Source organism: Rana temporaria, chromosome 3 (genome assembly GCF_905171775.1).
Source record: "Rana temporaria chromosome 3, aRanTem1.1, whole genome shotgun sequence".
NCBI lineage: Eukaryota > Metazoa > Chordata > Amphibia > Anura > Ranidae > Rana > Rana temporaria.
In genome coordinates this window covers 407169159-407193117 of record NC_053491.1, presented here as the reverse complement: position 1 = coordinate 407193117, position 23959 = coordinate 407169159, and the positions used below count along the sequence as shown (strand labels likewise).

The following is a 23959-nucleotide window of genomic DNA, read 5'->3' as shown; positions in this document are numbered from 1 at the left end:
CAAGCCCACAGGTGTGCCACCATAAGAAGTGGCTTCCTATGTTGGCACACCTAGAAGAGGAGGAGCCAGGAGCACTGGCAGGGCACCCCAGACAAACTCACTGTGGGTTAATCTGGTGCAGCTCTGCATAGAAGCCAATCGGCTTCCAGATTTTTTTTTTTTTTTTTTTTTAAAGCTTAATTAAACACTGATGTTGGAAGTCGGCTACTAGGGTTGCGCCGATACTAGTATCGGTGCCGAGCATTTCCCTGAGTACTTGGGCAAATTCTCTGATGCTTAATCTGATGCCTGGACAGTCGTGGGTGATCAGTGCGGGCGCTGGGGAGTTGCAATCCCTGATCTCCCTGTATACATTTCAATAAAGCAGCTGACAGCCGCTTCTCTTCCCCAGCACCGCACCGATCACCCCTGACAGTCCCTCTCTCTGCTCCTCGGGCCCCCTCTGTCCTCAATCTGTCAGAATGGAGAGCGGAGGAAGGAGCCGGTAAATATGTAATTTACCAACTTTTCTGAAATGCAGTCAGTAATCACTGACTGTTCAATCATAACTGTCACTGAACATCGTAAATTGTTCTTCAGTTCATGAATGGAGAGGAGCCGCTATCTCTTGTCCATTAATCTTCAGTGCAGCAGCTGAGGCTGTAGAGAAAAGGACTAGGGAATCTCTGTCCTCAGTCCCTTTCCTTGTCTCAAAAGGGAGATGTGAGGACTCCTGATATCTCACCAAAACTGCCCCCCACCCAAAAAAGAAAGCATTGTAAAAAGCCCATCAGTGCTGCATATTGGTGCCACTGTCACATGACATTAAAAAAAGTATCTGTGTGTGGACAGAAAACCCTAGCGGCTACCATGCAAAGCTGCACCAAATTCCCTATTGTGTCCATTCCTAACTGAAGCATAATAAACTATTTACCATGCTTCAGCAAAGAGCACTTCCCATTCACTCTCCAGTGCAGCCGAAGCTGCAGAAAAGGACTGATGAATCTCTGTCCTCAGTCCCTTTCTCTGTCTCAAAATGAGACATCAGCGGTCTGTTTACTGTCGTTCAGACTTTAAGGGGGCTGGACTAGGGCCAATGGGAGTAGAAAATGTCCTGGAGCAGTGCCACATCGTTGGTGTCAATGGAAGGTGCAGTGCCCCAGGGGTCTGTTTTATAAACCTGATATTTCACCATGTAGTCTGTTTCCATCTGACTACCCCATAGAGGAGAGCGTGCTCTGTCCTTGTCCGCTCTGTCTGATCAGCGGAGAGATTCCCCCACTCGGCAGGCGGATCCCGCCCCATGTGATATTGGCCATGATGTGCCGATGAAAAAAAAAATGGCTTCCTCCATACACACCCTAGTTACATAGTTACATAGTTAGTCAGGTTGAAAAAAGACACAAGTCCATCCAGTTCAACCACAAAAAAAATAAACAAACAAAATAAAAAACACAATACAATCCCATACACCCAACTCCATACCCACAGTTGATCCAGAGGAAGGCAAAAAAACCCCAGCAGAGCATGATCCAATTTGCTACAGCAGGGGAAAAAATTCCTTCCTGATCCCCCGAGAGGCAATCGGATTTACCCTGGATCAACTTTACCTACAAATCTTAGTACTCAGTTATTTTATGTACATTTAGGAAAGAATCCAGGCCTTTCTTAAAGCAATCTACTGAGCTGGCCAGAACCACCTCTGGAGGGAGTCTGTTCCACATTTTCACAGCTCTTACTGTGAAAAAACCTTTCCGTATTTGGAGGTGAAATCTCTTTTCCTCTAGACGTAAAGAGTGCCCCCTTGTCCTCAGTGTTGACCGTAAAGTGAATAACTCAACACCAAGTACACTGTATGGACCTCTTATATATTTGTACATGTTGATCATATCCCCCCTCATTCTCCTCTTCTCAAGAGTGAATAGATTTAGTTCTTCTAATCTTTCCTCATAGCTGAGCTCCTCCATGCCTCTTATCAGTTTGGTTGCTCTTCTCTGCACTTTCTCCAGTTCTCCGATATCCTTTTTGAGAACTGGTGCCCAAAACTGAACTGCATATTCCAGATGAGGTCTTACTAAGCCCTGCTGGGCTATTGTATTTTGACCACCATTGACATCGGCTTTCAGAAAATCCAAACAGTAAATTCAGCTCATTGGCTACAGGTGCTGTTCAGCTGGTAATTCAGGGCAGAGAAAACACGTTTTGTTAAGCCGACAGAGCCACCCACTCGCAAAAATGATGTATAATCCCTGGAGTTCTGCTTTAAAGGACCAATCACCCTCAAGCTGTTATTTTAGTTGTTAAAGTAGATCCTATAAATATTACTTTACAAATGGTTCTTTGTCAACTTGTACTTTAGGTTGATTGGCTGTTTTGATGGGAGCTTTTTGTGTAAGCATCAAGTAATCTAATAAGATTACGCAGAACATCCTGTCTCATCCTGGACGTAATTTCGTGTAATATACGGCAAGACTCGCCATCAATTAGAAATCGTAATTGGATACTGTTCTCAACACGCAGTGCTATAATGACTGTGAATAGCGTCAGAGGATTGTAGAGCGATGCTCTGATAGGTCACTTTATCTCCTTAACTTCCAATCTTCAGGAATAACAGGACGCCACACCCGCCCAGGTGATCCCCATAATGACAGGTATTGTCTGGATGGGCTTAAATTAGGGGGGATTTTCAAACTGTCCATTGTAAGTTGTTTACGACGTTTTAATTGCCCTAATAGATTCCTTCTTCCTTTCAAGTCTCTTGTTTACCTTCCAGCCACTTGGCAAGGCTTTGAATCCTGATTTGACAGAGGTAGAATTCTGTATTAATTATGGGAGTCTGCTACAAATGAACTCCATCAACAGTTGATAACTCAAGTGGTGAGTGATTGCCTTTGGAGGAACGCCTTCTTCCTGTTTAGTTGCGGCATGTGTCAAATTTAAATTGGAGTATATTGTGGTCTTTCCAGCTTTCAGAAGATCAAAAGTGCGAACTTTTATTCAGAACCATAAATTCCTTTGTTCCAGCTGTGTTTTTATTTTTTATTTGTATTTTTATTTATTTTTCCCCTCTGTTTCTCTCGCTGTATTGATCTTGTTTTGTTTCTCCCATTCTTGCTTACAATCCTTCAGTGCTTTCAGCAATTACCCTAGATTCTGCTTGTTGAACATTTGGGACATGCCGCATTTTACAAGAGCACAAAAGAAGTCTCCTTCCCATTTTGTCAAAGCTTGACTGCTAAGTATCAAGCGGTATGAACTACTTCTGGCCTTGTGTGGCTGTGATGTTTCTGCTGACATCGATGTCTGTTTTATGTTGGCCGCGCAGACATTGAAAGCTTCTCTTTGATAAAGATCCTATGCTTCTTCCCTTTTTTTTTTTTTTTTTTTTTTCTCTCCCTTCAATTTTTTTCGAGGAAGCTAATGATAAAGAGACCAGTGTCACATGAACACAATTCCGATTTTCAAGCCATTATAAGGAGACCAATGTACTTGCAATTGACTGAAGGCCAATAGGCAGCCTACAATTTTTAGAGGTGTAGATGCTGTCATTGCAGCAGGTAGCTTAGAAGAATCCCTTCAATAGAACAGTTCTGTGGCTTACAGAAGTGAATTGTACAGCATTGGTCATTGTTTAGTCTGGACCAGTGGTCTCCAAACTGCGGCCCTTTGCCTACCTTATCTGCCCCTTGTGGCACCCTTCCTTTCATTGATCCGAGTCATTATTCCTTCTACTGACACCAGTGTAAATTTTGTTGACTAAAACATTTTAATCAACTAACTTAATACCATTTTAGTCGACTTAAATATGACTAAAGCAATTGATGACTAAAAAGGGACTAAAACTAAAATGCCATTTTAGTAAAAAAAAAAAAATAACATTTCTGGGCCAGATTCACAGAGGAAATACGCCGGAGTATCTACTGATACAACGAGGCAAATTTGAAAATACGCCGGAGTATCTTTATTTGTAATTCACAAAAAAGATACAACGGCTTTTGGCTAAGATCCGACAGGCTTACGGCTTGGTACGCCGTCGGATCCTAGGTGTAATTTTCCGGCGGCCACTGGGTGGAGTTCGCGTCGTTTTCCGGCGTTGGGTATGCAAATTAGCTGATTACGGCGATCCACGAAGATACGCGCATTCGTTGCAATCTCTTACGTCGTCGCTAGTCCGTTTTTCCCGTCGCAAAGTTAGTCATGCTTTTTCATGGCTTATCTTTAGAACAGCCATGTTAAAGTATGGCCGTTGTTCCCGCGTCGAATTTAAATTTTTTTTTTTTGCGTAAGACGTCCGGGAATACGAAAGTACGTTACGCACGTCGCCGTTCAAAAAACACGTCGGGGCGCCGTAATTTCACGCAATGCACGTCGGGAAATTTTCACACGGAGCATGCGCAGAACGTTCGGCGCGGGAACACGCCTAATTTAAATGGTACACGCCCCATTTGAATTAGGCGGGCTTGCGCTGGACGGCTTTACGTTACACCGCCGTAAGTTTACACGCAAGTGCTTGGTGAATCAGGCACTTGCACTGAAAACTTGCGGCGGTGTAACGTAAAGACGATGCGTTACGCCGCCGCAGTTCTTTATGAATCTGGCCCTCTATGTCAAAATTAACTCTGGTCTTTAGTGCATGTTCATACCTCCAATAACATATTGTATTTTTCACTCCAGCAGTATATAACGAGTTTGGAAATTGTAGACAAATGCTTTAATAATGAATTACAATTTAACTACACCCATTCAATTTTAGATGACTAAAAATGAGTTTTAGTCTACAAAAATTAATTGGAGATTTTAGTCGACTAAATACCACTAAAACAAATGCAGAAGACTAAAATGGGACTGAAATTAAAATGCCATTTTAGTCCTAAGACTAAAACTAAATTTGCTGCCAAAATTAACACTGACTGACCCCAAAAACGACACTATTCTCTCCATTGACACCAGCGGTAGGGCATTTTTTCCTCACTGACACAAACGGTGGAAACCTTTTCCTGCCACTGACGCCATCGATGGAGCGTAATTAAATTAAGCAAAAATGTGCAGCGCTACAAATTGGATCTCCTGTGGAGATAAAAATTATAGATATGCAAATTAACCTCCTACAGAGAACCTCCAAATCGCGTGCAATAAACCCCAAATATATAATATACATATGAATAATATAGTGCATTTAAAAAAAAAAAAACTTAAACCACATTGAGTAGCAGAGTTCATGGGACAATTTTTTTAATTTTTTATTTCAAGTGCTTGTTTAGCGCCGTAAGTTTACTCGGCACTGTCCATATACATTCACATCAGTCCCTGCCCTCAAGGAGCTTACAATCTAAGGTCCCTAACACACATTCATACATATACTAGCGCCAATCTAGACAGCATCTGACTAACCTACCAGCATATCTTTTTAGAGTGTGGGAGGAAACCGGAGTACCGGGAAGAAACCCACGCCGACACAGGGAGAACATGCAAACTCCAGGCAGATGGTGTAGTGGTCGGGTTTCGAACCAGTGAGCCCTTTTTTTGCTGCTAGGTAAAAGTGCTAACCACTACACCACTGTGACAATTGAATTCAAGTGGACACTGGAATTGTATAGGAATAAAATCCTCTGTATAGAATATGAATGCCCGTGCCAAATGGAGTGAAAATGACAGTGGCAAAAGGGCAGTTCTTCTTCTAAAGTTTGGTGCAGGGGTGTCAACAGAAGAAGTTCAAAGTTATCCCAAGAGAGTATCACGGCACCAGGGTGTTGCAGGCAGGAGGCTTCCCGGAAATATAAGACCACTACTAAATAGCGGTCAACGCACACTTTAGTTGATAATGCAATCCGATGGGGCATACTTCCTTTCGCGATATAAAACATTGGAACACTATTCCTTCCACTGACTCCAATGATGGGGCACTATTCCTGTTATCGACCACAGGCACTAAGTAATTTATTTTTTAACTTTCAATGACCACCAAGCCCCGTACATTTTCTGACAGTCTAGCCCTCTTGTAGTCTGACAATATGACCCTTTGTTTAGAAAGTTTGGAGACTCTTGGTTTTGGTAGATAATGGTCCTAAAAAACATGGCTGGTTGGTGGCAGATCTTCTAGCCTATCCATGAACACTAAAGAAAAATGAACTTAAAAAAACTAATCGCCATTTTCACAGCGATGAGCCTTATGTAAAATGTGTAAGCAACGTATGTTTTGTCAATTGGGTTCCAGACCCAACAAGGACAGAATTGCCAATGTAGTATTCAGAGGTGCTGACTAGCTAGTCCAGGACTTGGTGGCACATATTTTTCTTTTAGGATTACTGGATCTAGTAAAAGAAGCAATATAACCCAACAATAGCCATCGTTCTTCTTTTGGACATTAAAGTGGTTGGGAAAACCTCACATATACCCAGTGAAGTAACTGGCCTCAGGTGATACAGGAATTAAACATATCCTCTTGCATAAATTGTCCCCGATTATCTGTAGTCTCCTCTTTTCTACAGCCTGTCAAAGTCAATATTTATTTTTTTTCTTTAAAACTTGTGTGAGCATTCAGAAAAAAGTAGGCAGAGAGCTTAAATCCTCGTTCACCCTGAACGTGGGTTTGAAATTGTCACACTCTGCTGAGCTCAGTGAGTAGAGCTCTGAGAGCTGATTGGCAGGAAGAGACCCCTGCCACCCCTTTCACACAGGGACAGAGCTGAGGCTGTCAGTCAGCTGGAGTTCCCTCCCCTGTCACAATTTTTCTCTGTGTCAGGACAACTTATCATAAATATTTCATGCTCATAGCAGAGGAACGAAACGGCAGACAGAAATGACACTTGGTGCTCTGGATTGTGACAAGTGCACACTATAGAGGGATTTTCTTTGTTCATATTTCATGTCCTGAGGCTTACAACCACTTTAAACCTTTAATAGGCACATAGATTTAAGTGTTGATGGTAAAAATGCAACTGGCAGCTTGGTGGAATAATCTCTTCTCTTTTGGCCTCTTTTTAGGGCCTGTGTTGCCAAGCAATGGGTTCATTGACCATTACTATGGCCTGTAGCTGACCTTCTCACCTGCTTTAAGTAGGGTTTGCATTCACTAAGGCCCCTTTCACATGGGGCAGTGGAGGTGCGGTGACGGTATAGCAGTGCCATTTTTAGCGCCGATATAGCGTCGTATTTAACGCAATATTCGGACGCTAGTGGTGCGGTTTTAACCCCTGTTAGCGGCCAAAAAAGGGGTTAATAGCGCCCGCAGTGCGCCTCTTTAGAGGCGCATTGCGGGCGGTATTACCACAGTTTCCCATTGATTTTAATGGGAAGGAGCGGTAAACACCCCGTTTCTATACCGCTCCAAAGATGCGGCTAGCAGGACTTTTGGAGCGGTCCTGCTAGCGCACTGCTTCAGTGTGAAAGCCTTCGGGCTTTCACATTGAAGCCTGCAGGGCACGATTTTTTTCAGGCGGTATAGCGGCACTATTTTTAGAGCTGAACCTCCTGAAAAACATGTCAGTGTGAAAGGGGTCTTATGCCTCGTTTCCACTGAGCGGATCGGTTCGGTACGGTACGCTTTTTTGGGTGTTTCCATTATGAAAGCGTGCCATAAAAGCGAACCGTACCGGACCATTCTGGGTACTGCTTCAGATGTGGGGCCATAGAGAATGGAACGGTTCTATTAGGGCGGACCTACAAATACATCTCACTGATTGGTGGACGTGCTAGGCTTTTTTTCTAAACCTTGCATGGTCCCGGATGGTCCGATTTGCAGTGGAAATGCTCTGCAGAATAGACCGGTCCCATTCTAACCACTCCATTCTTTCTGACCCGAACCGATCCGTGCAGTGGAAACAAGGCATAAGACCTTTATGGGAATGCAAAACTAGTTTTGAAATGAATGAAGATCTGTCGACACAGGTCCTTTGAAGTATTTGACTATAGCCGGCCACAGTCCATACTCTGTTTTGTATTGTAACTAACCTCCACAATGCTATTGACATACCTCCCAACATTTTGAGATGGGGATGAGGGACACCTACTAGCAAACGTATGAAGGCATAGGACATGCCCCCTGCCACACCCCTAAAAGGGGACATAACCAAAAAAAAGTTAATTAAATCCACAAGTGTTTTTTTTTTTTTTTATTACCACTAATATATTCCTTTTATATTGGCTTTTAAAATGGACAAATTCAGCAATTTTTTAGAATTTTTGGATGAAAGATTTAGCACTGGGAAAAACTTTTTGGAAGATAAAAAATGCATTTTTATGTACGACTATATAGATCAGACCAAAATGAGGGACATTGTTCCAAATCAGGGACAGTTGGGAGCCATGTATTGAGGCAGATTGCCTTTCAGCTGACTGTCCATTTTTTGCAGATCTCTTACCTTTTTGGTTGCACTGACCAGTATTGGATGGCCACTGAAATGAACCGGCCTTTCACGTGGATTCCAAAGTTATGTTGGAAAGTAGGTGGAGAGCACCAAGGGAACCCAGGCTGGTTGATGGGGAGTTGAGAAGCTGTTCATTTACAGGTTCCCTCATATTTTGGGGGTTTGGTTTATACACCCTTTTAAAAGGTGACCAAAACTTTTGAACTCCAAGAGTTCTGCATCACATTTAATGAGAATGCATGATTCAGAATCTGAAAAACCTCATGTAATAGGTTTATAATTTGACCTAAATATCTGTATTGAGCTTTGTATGTTGTAATTTTATTACAATAGAATTTTCATTACTGAAAATGTAATTGGAATGAGAGCATTTCAAGCAGTGGGTGTTTAATTTTTGGTGGGGTTGTTGTTGTGGTTGCACAACTTTTGGTCTTTTAACCAGTTGTACCAGTATATACTGACTTTTGGTATTGATCAATATCAGCACTAGATGTGTTTTTCAGCGGTGTGGATGACGTTTTACACCTGTGTTTTCACAAGTACTTGATGTTCCTGCATGATTGGTTAAAAGTTCTAGCCTTACTCTGCCAAGTGCCAGAGGCTCAGCTGGAAGAGCCATACAAAAAGATGGGAGCTGCGGCACAAAAGAGAATCAACTTTAAAAAAAAAAAAAAACACACTGCTGCATTGTGAATGCTTTACCAGGTGCTGATATTAAACACATTTGACATTCTACCAATTTTGTTCATTTGGAAAATGGCAAATCTCTCACTTTGGTGAGCAATCTGCTTTAGATTGCTCCTGTGTGTCCACCCAAAGGCTGCCCATAGGCAGTTGCCATTAATCAAAGCTGTTGACAAGCACTGGACACTGGCATGTCCACCATATGCGGTCAATTATAGGATTATCCACCTTCGCTTGTGGAAAAAAGATCGAAGATTGACTAACCCTCTTGCTAAGGGTTGGTCTGTCTGTGTTTAATCCATCTTTATTGTAGCTCTTGGAATTGGCTATCTTGCATCTAAAACCACAAAGTATATTTGCTATCAATTTGAAAATCTCTTGACACTTTGTTTCTGTGTGTATAAAACTGCTAATTACCTATTGATAACAGTCAAACTTCAGTCTGTGCAATGTGTGCTTTCGGGTTTTTTTTTTTTTTTTGCTCTGCCGTTCCATTGTATGCATAAAGTAATGTGTTCTTTTTAACCTAGCTTGGTGTCTATGAATATTTTATGCAGTTGGATTACTAGTACGGAAACAATTACGACAGTAGACGTTTAAAGGCATATTGTGCTGCCTTTTTGAATGAATATACTGTATATCGCATAAATAAGATTAGTTATGCTGGACTTGTCATTGTATACCTGTGGCCCACGTATGGCACTTGGGTACTTGTGCTGTCCTTTGCTGACCCAAGCAGTCAGTAATGGAAGCTTTCATTGTTTTGCGGCTATGACAGTGATCTAAATGTTTTATGTAGTATGTCTCCACATTCTCCATCTCCTGTATTGCCTATTGGATCATCACTTCTGCGGTCTGCGATCGTCTCCTGTATTATCTTTTTCTTTTCCTTTTTTTTCCCTTTTCCTTTCCTTTCCCCAAATTGTGAACTTTGGCCATAGACCATTCAAATTTAGGCCGGTTCAGCAGTAATCAGCCGAGATTTCAACCATGTATGGGCATGCTGAATGGACAAAGTTGATCGCTCAACTTTGATACAACCAACCTAACAGATTGTGCATGCGATTATCGCTAGATGCTGGTATAGCTACTAGCAGTAATCGCTGTCTTTGTGCCCACCAGGAGAATACAATGTCTCGGCGGGAGGGTTTCCCTCCTCAACAGTATCTGTGTTGATGGGGGGGGGGGGGGGGGGAAAAAAAGTTAATTTATTTCTTGCATCCCGAGGTTGCAGGAAAACTATTTGCTCTGTGTATGGTTTACTCCCATTTCTTTGGTTATCAGCCCTGCCCAGATATCCTGCTTTGTGCCAACTCAACTCCTTTCCTTGGGTGACAATGTTGCTCTTCCTTAAATACAGTACAGAGTCGGCATTGTCACCCCATGACCGGAGGTGTTACTGGCTGGATAACCAAATAAATGGGTAAGAAGACTGAATAAAGAAAGTGAATGTGGCGATTAATGATTATTCTGTCCAATAGAATCCCTTTTGTGCGATATGCACATAAATGTGTAAACGTGTGCATAAAACGCGGCTTTTACTAGGTTTGTTTGTTTATTTATTTTTTTAAGCAGCTTTTCTCTTGCCAGGAGAAAAGGTGTTGAGTGTGCATGAGGCCTAAGGGCATATAGTAACTCCACTCGATGGCAGACACAGCGCATGCTAAAACATGTATGCATAGATATGCGTGTGTGTGTGTGTGTGTGTGTGTGTGTGTATGCGTATTGCCTATTGTCTGCTATTGTAGTTCAGACTATTGTCCGTTGGGTTTATTTACCCATGCTTTCTTTAAGAGGGGAAATGTTTTTTTCCTTATTTGGCAATGTGGAAGTATAAATCCATAAAAAAGGATTTGTCTTTTGCATCGCTCATTCAATCGCTCCCTTCCTTTTTTTTTTTTTTTTCTTTTCATTTGTACAGCTCTGGCTTATTTTGTTTTTGTCTTTTGCACGCATTGTCATTTTGATTTTATATATGCCTCAGTGGACTACCACCAGGAAATTAAATGTGTTACTTGGCATTATTGTGTGGTGCTTGTCATCGGTAAGCTGTCCCAGTAGACCATGTTTGAGCTGGCCTGGCTGCCTGTGGACAAAGGATTAGATTGGCTACCACTCATGTTGGCTCTGTGAAGAACTGCTGAATATGTCAGTTTTATTGAAATTTGTAAAATAAGACATTATAAATGTCTTGAAGATGAATTTTATCCCCATTACCTGATATGCAAGGGTTTAAGGGTTTTGGTTTATTTTCAGAAAATTCACCTGTCCAGGGAAATCAAGCATTTACCTTGCTTGGATCCCCTGCTCTGCTGCTAAGGGCAAGGTCCTGTGGCACCATCCTCCCTCCCTATGTCGTCATAGCTGGCTGGCTCGCATCTAGGTGAGAATGGAGGTAGAGGGGTAGGCCAGATTACTATTATTATAATAATAATTATTATTATTATTATTATTATTATTAATTTTTTTTTTTTTTTAAACCGTTGCGTTTTTTTCTACTGTTTGTTGCAGGGGTAGAATGTCCCTTTTTAAGGCCGGGATGCCTATTTTGTTTGGTATGTGCTGGCCTATTGCACCTCCAGAGTGTTATATTTGTCGAACCAGATTAGCATTTATTTAAGCCATCGGTGAACAAGATGGGTAGCTGAGGATTGGTACACCCCCCAAAGAAGTATTTATTACAGGTGCTGATCTATTACCGTCCATTTATGCAGCCTTACAAATACGTATATTGTGCTTTCACATCAGTCCCTGCCCTAAAGGAGTTCACAATTTTTAAGGTCCCTTAAGCCTAGTACACACGGGCCGAATGTAGAGCAGCATTGGCCGGTTTAATAGAAATCAGCCGACATTCGACCCGTGTGCACTGGAGTCGGTCGAACTTTAAAGGTCTGCTGATCGGCTCCGAATCAGCACTAACTAATGGTGGAGCGCTGATCAGAGTGTTCTTGTGGGGGGGTCTCCCCCTGTCGGAATAAAATGGAACAGCAGGGGAGCTCACTGTACTAATGTTGGATAGTTGGTACAGAAGCTCCTCCCTGAGCTGTCAGTGATTTTTGCCCTGCTGGGTTGAATTGTGTGTCTTAAAGTGGAAGTAAACTTCCATTCATTGTACCTCTAGGTACTGTAAATATCTCCTAAATGTTCACCGTTTAGGATATATATTTATTGCATATGCAGCCGATGACATCATTGGCGCATGTGCTCTGAAGGTACAGCCATCCATGCCGTTTCTTCAGAGCCCTATGCCGTGACCAGCGGCTCTGGCCGGTCACACAATCTAAGTCCGCAGACCTGGAAGGAAGATGGCCAAAGATGGATGCAGCCTCCAACAGTGACAACGAGGGCTTCATTTCCCAGTAAGTTTCACACAATGTGCTAGTATGCGATGCATACAAGCACATAATGCCTTTGCTGACTAGTGTTCCAGGGTTTCTCCATCACTCGCCTAATGTGACCCCACCACTGAAAGGGGGGGGGGGGGTGTTTCAATCAAGGATGCTATGCAGGCAACCGGGCACCCTGGTTGAAAAAAGCTGAATTAGACGGGAGCCAAATATCCTACCAGCATGTCAACATGCAGGTAGTGCTGTGGTTGGGATTCAAACCGATAACCTTAATGCTGCTATGCGGAAGTACTTTTTTTATGATCACCCAAGACAGGAAGTGATGGGAAATCTCCCCAGTGGGATCTTGGATATGGTTTTTAACAAAAAACATTTTTACTCCCTTTTTTTTTTTTTTTAATGCTTTTTCCAAAAAGTAAGTCTTTTGCTTTTACAGATTAACATTACCAGGAATAAACAATTCAGCAGCTTTTCAAAATGTCAGACCCTCCTGCAGGCAATTAAATAAAGCTCCACTCTTCATCCCGTCCCCAAATGTTGATTTTCATCACATCTTGTTGACATTTGTGTGCGAACGTACAATTCAACAGCTGTAGACCAACAGGTCTGGATTACAGGAAGCCTCTTTGTCCCTTCCCCCCTCCTCTGTATGGCCAGGCCTTATTGTGGTTGGGGGGGCTGCCTTTGTAACAGGAGGAAGTAAGTCTTTCTGCAGCCTACTAGTTGGATCCCAGGAAGTGTATCCTGTTTAAACTCCCACCCTCGTCCCTCTCCGCCGTTCTGTCCTCCTCCACATATTTGGCACAGCAAAGTGATTTTCATTTTCCTTGATTTTATACAGTATATTGAGTCATCCGGTTAACTCCTTCCTGCTCCCGAGGAGGGCTACTGACTGACGTCTTCCGGCTCGCTCAATTGCAGAGAATAGTTAATCTTTTCAGTTCAAATTTGAAATTTAATATGGATATTAGGTGAAGTCACCCGTATCGGGCTGCCTGTTGCAGCTGTTAGGACCGGTTTACAATGCAGGAGCAGCGCTGCCTCATTACCAAGCTTAAGTGTGTGTAATGGTAAAATTCACGATGTGTTATTCCGTATAAAATGAGAACATGGCAAAATGTTCCACTTATCTCTGAAGTTAAGCTCATTTTCCTTGAATCATCCGCAGTAATGACCTGAATCTGTAATGTAATGTACACAGCAATGAGTTTAAAGGATATGCACACGTACACAGTATTTCTGAGTGGATTAAGATGCTTGCCAGTAACTTACTCACTTTCCTAGGCCTTGCCAAGCTTATTGTCTTGCGATCACGCCCACCCGGTTCAGTGTGCGGCCAGAGCAAGGTGTGGAGGGACCTCTTGCTGGGGCCTGAAATGCGCTTACTGTGTATACAATAAAACCTAAGAAGGTATCTTCGCAGGGTCAGGCCCCCGGGCCGGCCTGCGAATCGGTGGTGACTGCGATTCTTATTTTCAGCAGAAATTATGTTTGTTTTGTTAACAGCTGGAAATTCAGAACTGGATCTGGTCATTTAACATTGAGCGTTTCATTTGGGGGGAGGGGTTCATATTTGCATCAAAATGAAGACGTAGTAGTAGTAATCTTGTGGCAATTTCTGCTGAACCATTTAGATGCTGTCACTGTTCTGTTTTTCTGACAGTGGCGGGTACTGGCTGTCAGACAATAGCTGGCAGGGGAGAGATTACTTCATCCGCGCTGTTTAGCATGCATGGAAGAATTGTGTGTGTTTGTTTTTTTTTTTGTGTATGTGGTATTAAACCCCAAAACAAAGCTTTTATTATATTGCAGTTCTTTTTTTTTTCTTTTTTTTCTTTTTTTTCTTTAGTGGTTTTTTTTTTTTTTCCCCCAAACAAGCTGTCCTGCTAGCAGTTGGGGTTGAGACAAACCATTTACCATTGATGGAGTTGCTTACATTTTATCAGCTTTTTATTTATGTAAAAGTTTCATCCCAAAACTCTGTTTGTTGTAGCTGGATTTTGGCTTTAATAAAGTGGATGTAAACCCGAATGTGTGTGGTGTGTTGTGTTTTTTTTTTTTTTTTATGTACAGTATAAGATTTCCTATCATCTGTGCCCAGTCTTGCCACACAGAGTTAATCCATCTCTGAGCAATCCTCTTTTTTATTGTTCAGTGAGATAAAACGGACTTGAAGGAGAAAAACCTTGGTCCGTTCCGCCCGCCCTTGCTGTGAATGACGGGTTATTTACATATCTCACGCACTAGCCTGGAGACGGGCATTATTTAATTCCCACCCCCACTCCTTTTCTGAAGTCATGTGGTTGCTCTTCTGGATTTTGACTGGATGTTGGTGATCATAGCAGAATTTAGTGTAAGGAATACATAGGAAAAAATTCATGTTGACAAGGGGAGCGGGGAGTCTACTGACATCACGACTCCACCCACCGAGCTCCAGACAACAGATCCACCCACAGAATCTGATTTTTATATATATATATATATATATATATATATATATATATATATATATATATATATATATATATATATATATATATATATACACACATATATACATTTTTTTTTTATAGTTCTTATAACAGAGGGGAGACATTTGACAGGTAAGGATACGTGCAGGAGGCATGTATATCCTTATAGATCAGCACTATGGCAGTAGTTTAGAAAGAATTAGAGTGGGTTTACATCCACTTTAAAGTAGGAGTAAACTCCCCCATCTCAGATCTTTACCTAATAGGTACTGTAAATATCTCCAAAACGTGCACCGCTTAGGAGAGATCACCCGGCCGTTCCTTCAGAGTCCTTTGCCGTAACCAGCGGCTCTTGCACACATGCGTGGGATTGATGTCATCGCTGCTCCGGCCAGTCACACAACCAAAGTCCGGACCCAGACGGAAGACCGGATGAAGATGGAAGCGCTTGCAGCGGTGATGGGTCAGCACTGGAAGGCTTTGTTTTCAGGCAAGTTTAACATAATGTGCTAATATCCGATACCTACTAGCACATTATGCTTTGACCTTGCAGAGGATTAAAAAAAAAAATGGTGCGATTTGCTACCGCTTTAATTTGTTAGTTGGAGCTACTACCTCCTCTGTTATGCCTGGTGAGCCTCAAGAACACAGCACTCAGCCTGGGAAGTCTCTGCAAACCTCCCTGTGCAATCCGTGCAAAAAAGTGTGAAAGGCCGGTGCCGTGGAAGTCGGCTAAAACATTGTTTTGTTAATCCAGGTGAACAAAAGTAAAAAAAAGACCACGTGTTTTGGCCATCAGGCCTTAATCGTGGCTTAATTTGTTAGTGTATCTAAATCTGCCAGTACATGTAACACTTTTCTCCCCCTAAACTGACAATGCTGTCCGACACCATCCTCCAGTGGAGGCACTCTAATGCAGGAGGTGTGTTGCTGGCCAGATCACCAGGTGAAAAAGGGCTGGGGGTCACCTAAATAAAATGAATGCAGCCGCCACATCTTATGATTGGTAAGCTGCAATATATGATTTTAGGTATAATACCACTTCAAGCCCACAAGCTGAAAAAGAGAAATGTATACGTCGGGGTGGATTTTGATTTAAATCGCTAGTAAAAAGGCTTGATTTAAATTGATTCTATTTCAATCATATTTTTAAAGGGCAACTGTCATCTCTGTCCCATAGTGGCACCTCCTCTGACCCGATGTTGAACCATCAACAGTCTCATTCACTTTAATGGGACATCTAGTGATGCGGCAGTGAGACCACAAGGTGAGGGACGTGGTGGCAGCAGGTGAGTGGATGCCCGCTAACGGGCGCTGCCTTGATGGATCTGAAATAACAGGTGCTCTTTAAATGTAAGGACTTATTCTTGCTGGTAGTTGGTGTGAAATTGTGTGAATGCATCAATGCAGTGCATGTTATCTCACTCAGCTTGCAGAGCTTGGATTCATTAAATTAGTTTACCAAAAATGTAAATATTGTAGAATGTACAGCCTCACGCTACACAACTTGGCTCCATTTCATACTGAATAAACTAAATGGGAAAACTATACTTGGATACCCCAAAAGCATTTTATTAAAATAAATTTGATAATAAATGTAAAAGTGTGTGTGTGTGTGTGTGTGTGTGTGTGTGTGTGTGTGTGTGTATATGTATATGTGTGTGTATATGTATATGTATATGTATATGTATATATGTATGTGTATATATATATATATATATATATATTTATTTTGCATCCTGGCATACGTATATAGCAAGCTTTCCCAGAGGAGAGGGAGGGTGTCGTCAGTGCAATGATGTTGGTAGTCCCAACACAGGAGGCTGGGCAGAGGCAGAGCACAGGCACTCTTTAATTGGCTGCAAGCTTGGCATTGCTCTTGAATCCCCAGTCGTATCTCATGATGTGGGATTGCATGCAAAATCGCTGCCATTCTGCCTGTGATCCGAAATTGCATGCCAAATACTGTTATGGGGTTGCAGAGAGCACTACGTGGGGGGGGGGGAGATTGCGATTGTGTGGGGTGTTTGTGTTTTTTTTCTTTTCTCGTATGATCATTGTTTCTCAAGCTGGCACTGAACATGTCTGCACAGTGCTTCAGCATATTCTCTCAGGCTATGTGAGTGAGCAGTTCTACACAGCGTTAAAAGGAACAAAAAAGAATGTTGGCAGTCATTCCTTCCTTATGCACAGTCAAACTGCCTTTTTAGAATCTGTGACCACCACATTGCCAGATCAGGTTCTGGTACCACTGCCAAAACTCAATGACCCAAGCGTTCTGCAGTGCAGCCAAATGACTGGGACTGTCCAGCTGTAATTGAGGCAGCAATACTGTGGCTGCATATGCCGTCTCTGGCATACATTTTTCCATTTCTCTGACATCATAGTTGCATTAGAAGGAAGCATCCTACATTTGTCGCCTGAGATGACGAGTAATATACCTTGTTCAAAACCAATCTCCAAACAGGCAGCTAAATACACATTTGAAATGCATATATTGGGAGTTATTTTACCTGATGAAGGATTTGTAATTTTGTGCAGCTGGCCTTGAGATCCAGAAAGCACATCCAAGTCTCTTGGCAGAACCTCTGAGGTTGTACTTCTGCTCTTTCTTCCTCTCTGCATGTGTCCTCAGTTAGGGATGGCTCACCTCTTTGCCATGTGCTGTGCTCCTTCTATCTTCCCCTTTTTTTTTTTTAAATATGCATTATGGGTGCATTATCGTTTGAACTCTATAGAACTTGTACAACCAAGAGGCAGCTGGTGCTTAATATTCTTAGGGGGGAGGGGGGGCGGCAAACTAATGCCACGTAAACTCCGCCCCTCGAGGGGAGATGGATGGGGCAGGTGGCAATCGCGCCATACACTACCACTCTCTGCGGGAGACTGACCTTAACGTAGGAGGCTGAGGCTGTTGCTTCTCCTCCCCAGCTGAACAGGAAGTGTGTCCTGAGACCCGATTTAACCAGAGCGTCCTAAGACTTTCCTGCCCAATCTGGTCTTAGGACCTGCTTCCTGATTGGCTGGAAGAAGAATCGGGAAGACAATAGCGAATATTTATTTTGCTATTGTTGCACCATTTCCCCACCCCTTTTATTTTTTTGAGCCTCGGGCTGAACAAAAAATAGCTCAGGAGGAGCCATCGTACTAACTGTCTGTTAGTACAACTGCACTCTAGCGGTCTCGGATTCTGAGAACAGAGTCAATAATCTTGTTCCCTCTTTAGTGATTCTGCTGTACAGAGAATACTAGGAGACTGGTGTACAGGAAAATTTCTCATGTTTATTTATGAAAAAATACATAGACTTTTTTTAAATGCATTTTTTTAAATTTGCTTTATGCATGAGACCTATTGTGTTTTTATAATGTGGTTGCATTGCATTGGAAATGGCTCTTATTGTCGTCTTTTCTTGCCCAGCAGACTCCCGCACTTGGAGGACCAGACGAGGGGATGATTCCACGGTGGTTGTGCTTTGTGGCACTGTTGCTGAGAATAGAAGTCAGAGGGTGGAATCAGCTGCCACGGAAAACTGTGCGCTACTCGGGTAAGGCTTCACCCTGTAGTACCTGCCCTTGTTCTTGTGCCATATTTCCTGAAGAGTGGAGGCAGACACAACTGCTGCAAACGGTGACAGATTAAAGCGCAGCCTCCGCTCTGTAGTCCTGCTGGGCCCGGATTATGTCACCTGTTTGTGTGCTCTTCAGGTTCCCCATGGAGGTGATGTCATGCTGTAATTATACCTCATATTTTCCCCTGTGACTTCTAAAGCAGTGACGAATCACATGACCCATGGAAAGATGGCCAAGATTAATCTGCTGGGAGGATACTGTTCATTTATCTTTCTGTAGAATTATCGGTATCTGCGATGTAGCTTGTCTGTAACACTTGCTTGTTTTCATATTAGTGGTCACGGAGCTTCGCCAGGCCTGGCCCAGCGGTATCTCCCATTACCTGACATTGACACTGGATGAGAGTCGAGGGGCGCTGTATGTTGGTGCACGAGAGGCCATATTTATGTTGGACCTTAATAATGTTGCAAAGCAATTGCGGCCTCCGGTAAGCTTCATATATTATAATTTTTAGTTCAAAGCCTTCGTATTTAGGGCTTTCATATGGCTACGGTATACATAATTCCTCACGCTAACGCCTACTTTCTTTCCTGTTCAGATTGTATGGCAAGCACCAACTGAAAGGAAGATAGAGTGTGTCAATAAAGGAAGGAACAATCAGGTGTGTATGAGGCCGGATTGAAATGATAAAAGATTGGTGGTACATCCTATTAAAGGATATCTGATATCCAGACACTGAATGTAGCTATTTTGTAGGCCAATCTGTTCACATGACATGACCAAATGTCTGCCCCCCTGTGTGTACCATTCTTCCATCGTAGTCCCAATTATAAACAATGTATCTGTGCTCAAACTCAATTTCCTTTTCTTTTATTTTCAGACGGAGTGTTTCAATTACATTCGTATCCTGCAAGAATTTAATGACACTCACCTCCTCACCTGCGGGACGTATGCCTTTCAGCCCAAGTGTGCTTATATTGTGAGTACTGTTTCAGGTCGATAAAGCAAAGTGAGATTCCTCTTCGGGGCAGTCAGTGGTGCAGACAAACACTGCTTTACTGTTTACCCAGCTGGCATACTCGGCCAACAGCAGGCTAGCCAAAGTGGGAGCAGGTCATTGTTAGACCTGGTTGTGTCATTTGTCTGCCTCTTGCTCTCATGCAGGCACTAATTGCATTGACTGACAAGTTTCCAATTCACCCTCTGCCCCCTATGTGCTTGATTCTGTATCAGCAATGAGCCATTACCGCTCTCTGGGCATCCACTTAAAGTGCTACAAACTACTTTTTCGTTGCTAGTGTGATCGCATAATGTTTCTGGAAAAACCCTTTGTTAGATCTACAATTGTTAACTTCAGCTCACAGGGCTTTCTGCCAATTTGCCTGTAGCTGTCTGTTCCTTTTTTATTTTATTTTTTGTAGTTAACTTGGGTATTCTACATCACTAAAGAACCCGGCAGCCTTGCGTCTTGTACATTGTGAAGACCTTTGCCTTTTTTTCTCTCCAGGAGCGGTCAACGTTCACTTTAGATGCCGTTAATTTGGAAGATGGACGGGGAAAGTGTCCATATGATCCAACTACAGGCCATACTGGGATTGTTGTAGGTGAGTACATGTTGCCAAATGTACTGATTTTTGTTGGGTAGACCCATTTTTGTGTGGAAAACCTTCCCTTTTTGGCTTTTTAAAGCGGGGGTTCACCCTATAAACCCAAAAAAAAAAAAAAATGTTTTGTTCTACCATAAAATCAGGCATTGTAGCGCGAGCTACAGTATGCCTGTCCCGATTTTTTTTTTTTTTTTTTTTTTTTTTTTTTTTTTTTTCCCCGTACTTACCGTTTACTCGTACATCGAAGATACCGACTCCCCTCGGGGAATGGGCGTGCCTATGGAGACGGAGGATGATTGACGGCCGGCTCTGGCGCGTCACGCTTCTCCGGAAATAGCCGAAATAGACTTGGCTCTTCACGGCGCCTGCGCATAGCCTGTGCGCAGGCGCCGTGAAGAGCCGAGACCTACTCCAGCTGTCTTCGGGGAGAGTGACGTGCCAGGGCCGGCCGTCAATCATCCTCCCTCTCCATAGGCACGCCCATGGAGCCGAAATCTATAATGTACGATTACACTGTGAGTCCAGGGTTAAAAAAAATCGGGACAGGCATACTGTAGCTCGCGCTACAATGCCTGTCTCGATGGTAAAATCATGTCAGTGAGGGTGAACTACCGCTTTAATGGCTTTCAAGATGGTTCTGACAGGAAACGAGGGGAAATCTCTCTAATGGGGACACATACTTCTATAAAACCCTGACGGATGATGCAACCCTTCTCTGCTCTACCCAAAAATAAATAAAGGCTCATTCACACTCGTATTGAGCTGCATAGATAAACACAGGGGCACGTAGAAAAAAAAAAAGTTTTATGTGCTTTGTTCACACCAACAAGCTGTAGTGAGACAACCCACCACAGTGTTTTTTACCTACATTGCATATGTTTAAATAAAGTGTCCTGTTGTGAAACTTTTAATAAAGTTGAAAAAAAAAAAAACACTGCCTTCCATAACACAAAGCACAGCCCTACACGGCAGACACCAGCCTGTCTTGGTACATGGGTTGATTTGCAGAAGCTCTAAAGTTTTGGGTGCAGTTGAAGTTTAATGATCACTATAAAGGTGGTGGATTTTGAAGGTTTGTTTTAAGGGTTTGACAAGAGCTTGGGGTAAAGTATTTTGAGGTCTCAAAATTTGATTTTTCTCCTAGTAAAAAAGATTCACATTTTAAAGTACAATGAAGAAGACCAAAAAATGAGTCCTGAAAAAGGTCTAAAGAATTATAATGCAAGAAACTAATACAGCCAACAGAGCAGAGAACTTGCTCTAGGCTTGTTTGTAACTTATCTCTTGCCTTAAGGGGCTAAAGAATCTTTCCCAACTCGCCCTACTTATCTATAGCTCGGGGAGAAATTCTTCACTTTCTTCCTGTTCTGGGAAATGAACTCTAGTTCATCTGCAGTTTGAATAGCCTCTTCTGCTTTCTTGATGGATTTGTTTTGGTAGTCTTGGTGCTCTGTGCAAGAGTATAGAATAAGCTGGACTGTAATATGGGGGGTGGGGGTTCTGGTTGTAGAAAATACATTTATGTGCTTATTGCAGTCTCTACTATTCTTATCTACGTGAAAACGTGATCTGGTCTTGGGATATGATTATTGCTGTGGTTGGGTATATACAGTGGATATAAAAAGTCTACACACCCCTGTTAACCACTTTAAGCCCCGGACCAATATGCAGCTAAATGCCCAGAGGTGTTTTTACAATTTGGCACTGCGCTGCTTTAACTGGTAATTGCGCGGTCATGCAATGTTGTACCAAACAAAATTTGCATCCTTTTCTTCCCACAAATAGAGCTTTCTTTTGGTGGTATTTTGATCCCCTCTGAGGTTTTTATTTTTTGTGCTATAAACAAAAATAGAGCGACAATTTTGAAAAAAATGCAATATTTTTTACTTTTTGCTATAATAAATATCCCCCAAAAATATATATATAAAAAAAAAAATATTTTTCCTCAGTTTAGGCCGATACGTATTTTTCTACATATTTTTGGTAAAAAAAATCACAATAAGCGTTTATCGGTTGGTTTGCGCAAAATTTATAGCGTTTACAAAATAGGGGATAGTTTTATTGCATTTTTATTAATATTATTTTTTTTTTTTATTACTAATGGCGGCGATCAGCTTTTTTTTTTTTTTTTCGTGACTGCGACATTATGGCGGACACTTCGCACAATTTTGACACATTTTTGGGACCATTGTCATTTTCACAGCAAAAAATGCATTTAAAATGCATTCTTTTATTGTGGAAATGACAGTTGCAGTTTGGGAGTTAACCACAGGGGGCGCTGAAGGGGTTATGTTTCACCTAGTGTGTGTTTACAACTGTAGGGGGGTGTGGCTGTAGGAGTGACGTCATCGATTGTGTCTCCCTATAAAGGGGATGACACGATCGATGCAGCCGCCACAGTGAAGCACGGGGAAGACGTTTTTACACGCGGCTCTCCCCGTTCTTCAGTTCCGGGGACCGATTGCGGGACCCCAGCGGCGATCGGGTCTCGCGGTCCTGGAGCTTCGGACCCATGGCTGGGTAGATGTAAAGGACGTACCGGTACATCGATCTGCCCAGCCGTGCCATTCTGCCGTATATCGTCGTGCGGAGGTCGTTAAGTGGTTAAAATGTCAGGTTTCTGTGATGTAATAAAAATGAGACAACGATAAATCATTTCAGAACTTGTTTCACCTTTTTTTTAATGTGACCTCTAAACTGTACAGCTCAGTTGAACAACAAACTGAAATCTTTTAGGTGAAGGGAAGTAAAAAAACTAAAATAATTAAATTAAATTAATACTTTGTTGAAGCACCTTTTGCTTTAATTACAGCACTCTTTTTTTTTTTGGCATGAGTCGATCAGCATGGCACATCTTGATTTGGCAATATTTGCCCACTCTTCTTTCCTCTTCATGTTCAGCTTTCTAGCAGAAGCCTGAAGGTTGTGTGCCAATATTGACTTATATTTGGAACTATTCATAATTTTCTCTACCTTGACTAAGGCCCCTGTTCTAGCTGAAGAAAAACAGCCCCAAAGCATGATGCTGCCACCACCATGCTTCACTGTGTGTATGGTGTTCTTTTTGTGATGTGGTGTTTTTGCACCAAACGCAATACAAAATACCTGACGGCACACTTGCCAGGTATATATGGAAAATGGGCTATATTTTCAGCGTAGGCTGAGCCAATATGAAGCACAAAGCAGTCTTGTTTAAGGAAGAGGCAACAAGCAATTCAGAACAGGGTTCAGCCATGTTAAAAGATAAGTTCACCTTTTGAATATGTTGCGTGTTCCAACTGTATTCGCCCGCAAGGTCACGTCATTTATTCAATTTCCTGTGGATGAATTACAAGTACCATTAGTCACTGCAGCAGATGGCTTGCAGTTCTGAATGAAGTGCCAGGATGGTGATGAGCGTTCTTGTATTCTTGACATTCTCAATCCCTGCAGCTTTCAAACTGGCAACCTGTGTGGAGGTATGGGCTGAAGTGCTTATCTGCAGAAGCCTGGCATAGCGCTCCTGATCCATTGATCACAGGTGCAATGCTTTCCAGGCTGCCGAAATAAAATATAATAAATGCACAGTTGTTAGTGGGGTGTTTTTTTTTTTTGTTTTTTGTTTTTTTTTGGCAGGAAAAAAATATATATGCATTTAATTTTTTTTTAAAAAATGAACTTTTCCTTTTTAAAGCAAAGCTCTGAGCAGAAAAGGCAAACATTCAGATCTATACGTACGCTTACTGTTTAGCTTCCATGGATCTGTGATTAGTGCCTCAGTTCACACGAGTGTACTACAGCATACACCAGTGCTGGGGCCATATTTACCTGCACAGGTATTGCAGGCATCCTGTGTCAGTGCAACTGTTTGCGTCTCGTTTTTAACATGAATGAGACTACCTGCAAATAACCACAGATGTATGCTTTAGTATGCCTGTGTGAATGGAGTCCAAGAA

At 42.3% G+C, this 23959-nt stretch overlaps 1 protein-coding gene across 2 annotated transcripts in view; it reads left to right on the top strand.

The window, feature by feature from the left end:
• The window catches only part of SEMA4C (semaphorin 4C), a 52201-nt gene that overhangs the window by 11273 nt on the left and 16969 nt on the right, over positions 1-23959 (top strand). Inside the window, exons 2-6 of one of the 2 annotated variants that reach the window (XM_040345953.1) lie at positions 18269-18392; positions 18753-18904; positions 19016-19078; positions 19298-19396; positions 19925-20021. In XM_040345953.1, the coding sequence (XP_040201887.1) occupies positions 18299-18392; positions 18753-18904; positions 19016-19078; positions 19298-19396; positions 19925-20021 (505 nt within the window). In that variant the 5' untranslated portion in view covers positions 18269-18298. Of the gene's footprint in view, positions 1-18265; positions 18393-18752; positions 18905-19015; positions 19079-19297; positions 19397-19924; positions 20022-23959 lie in introns of both variants that reach the window. The other variant, XM_040345954.1, reaches the window with a different exon arrangement.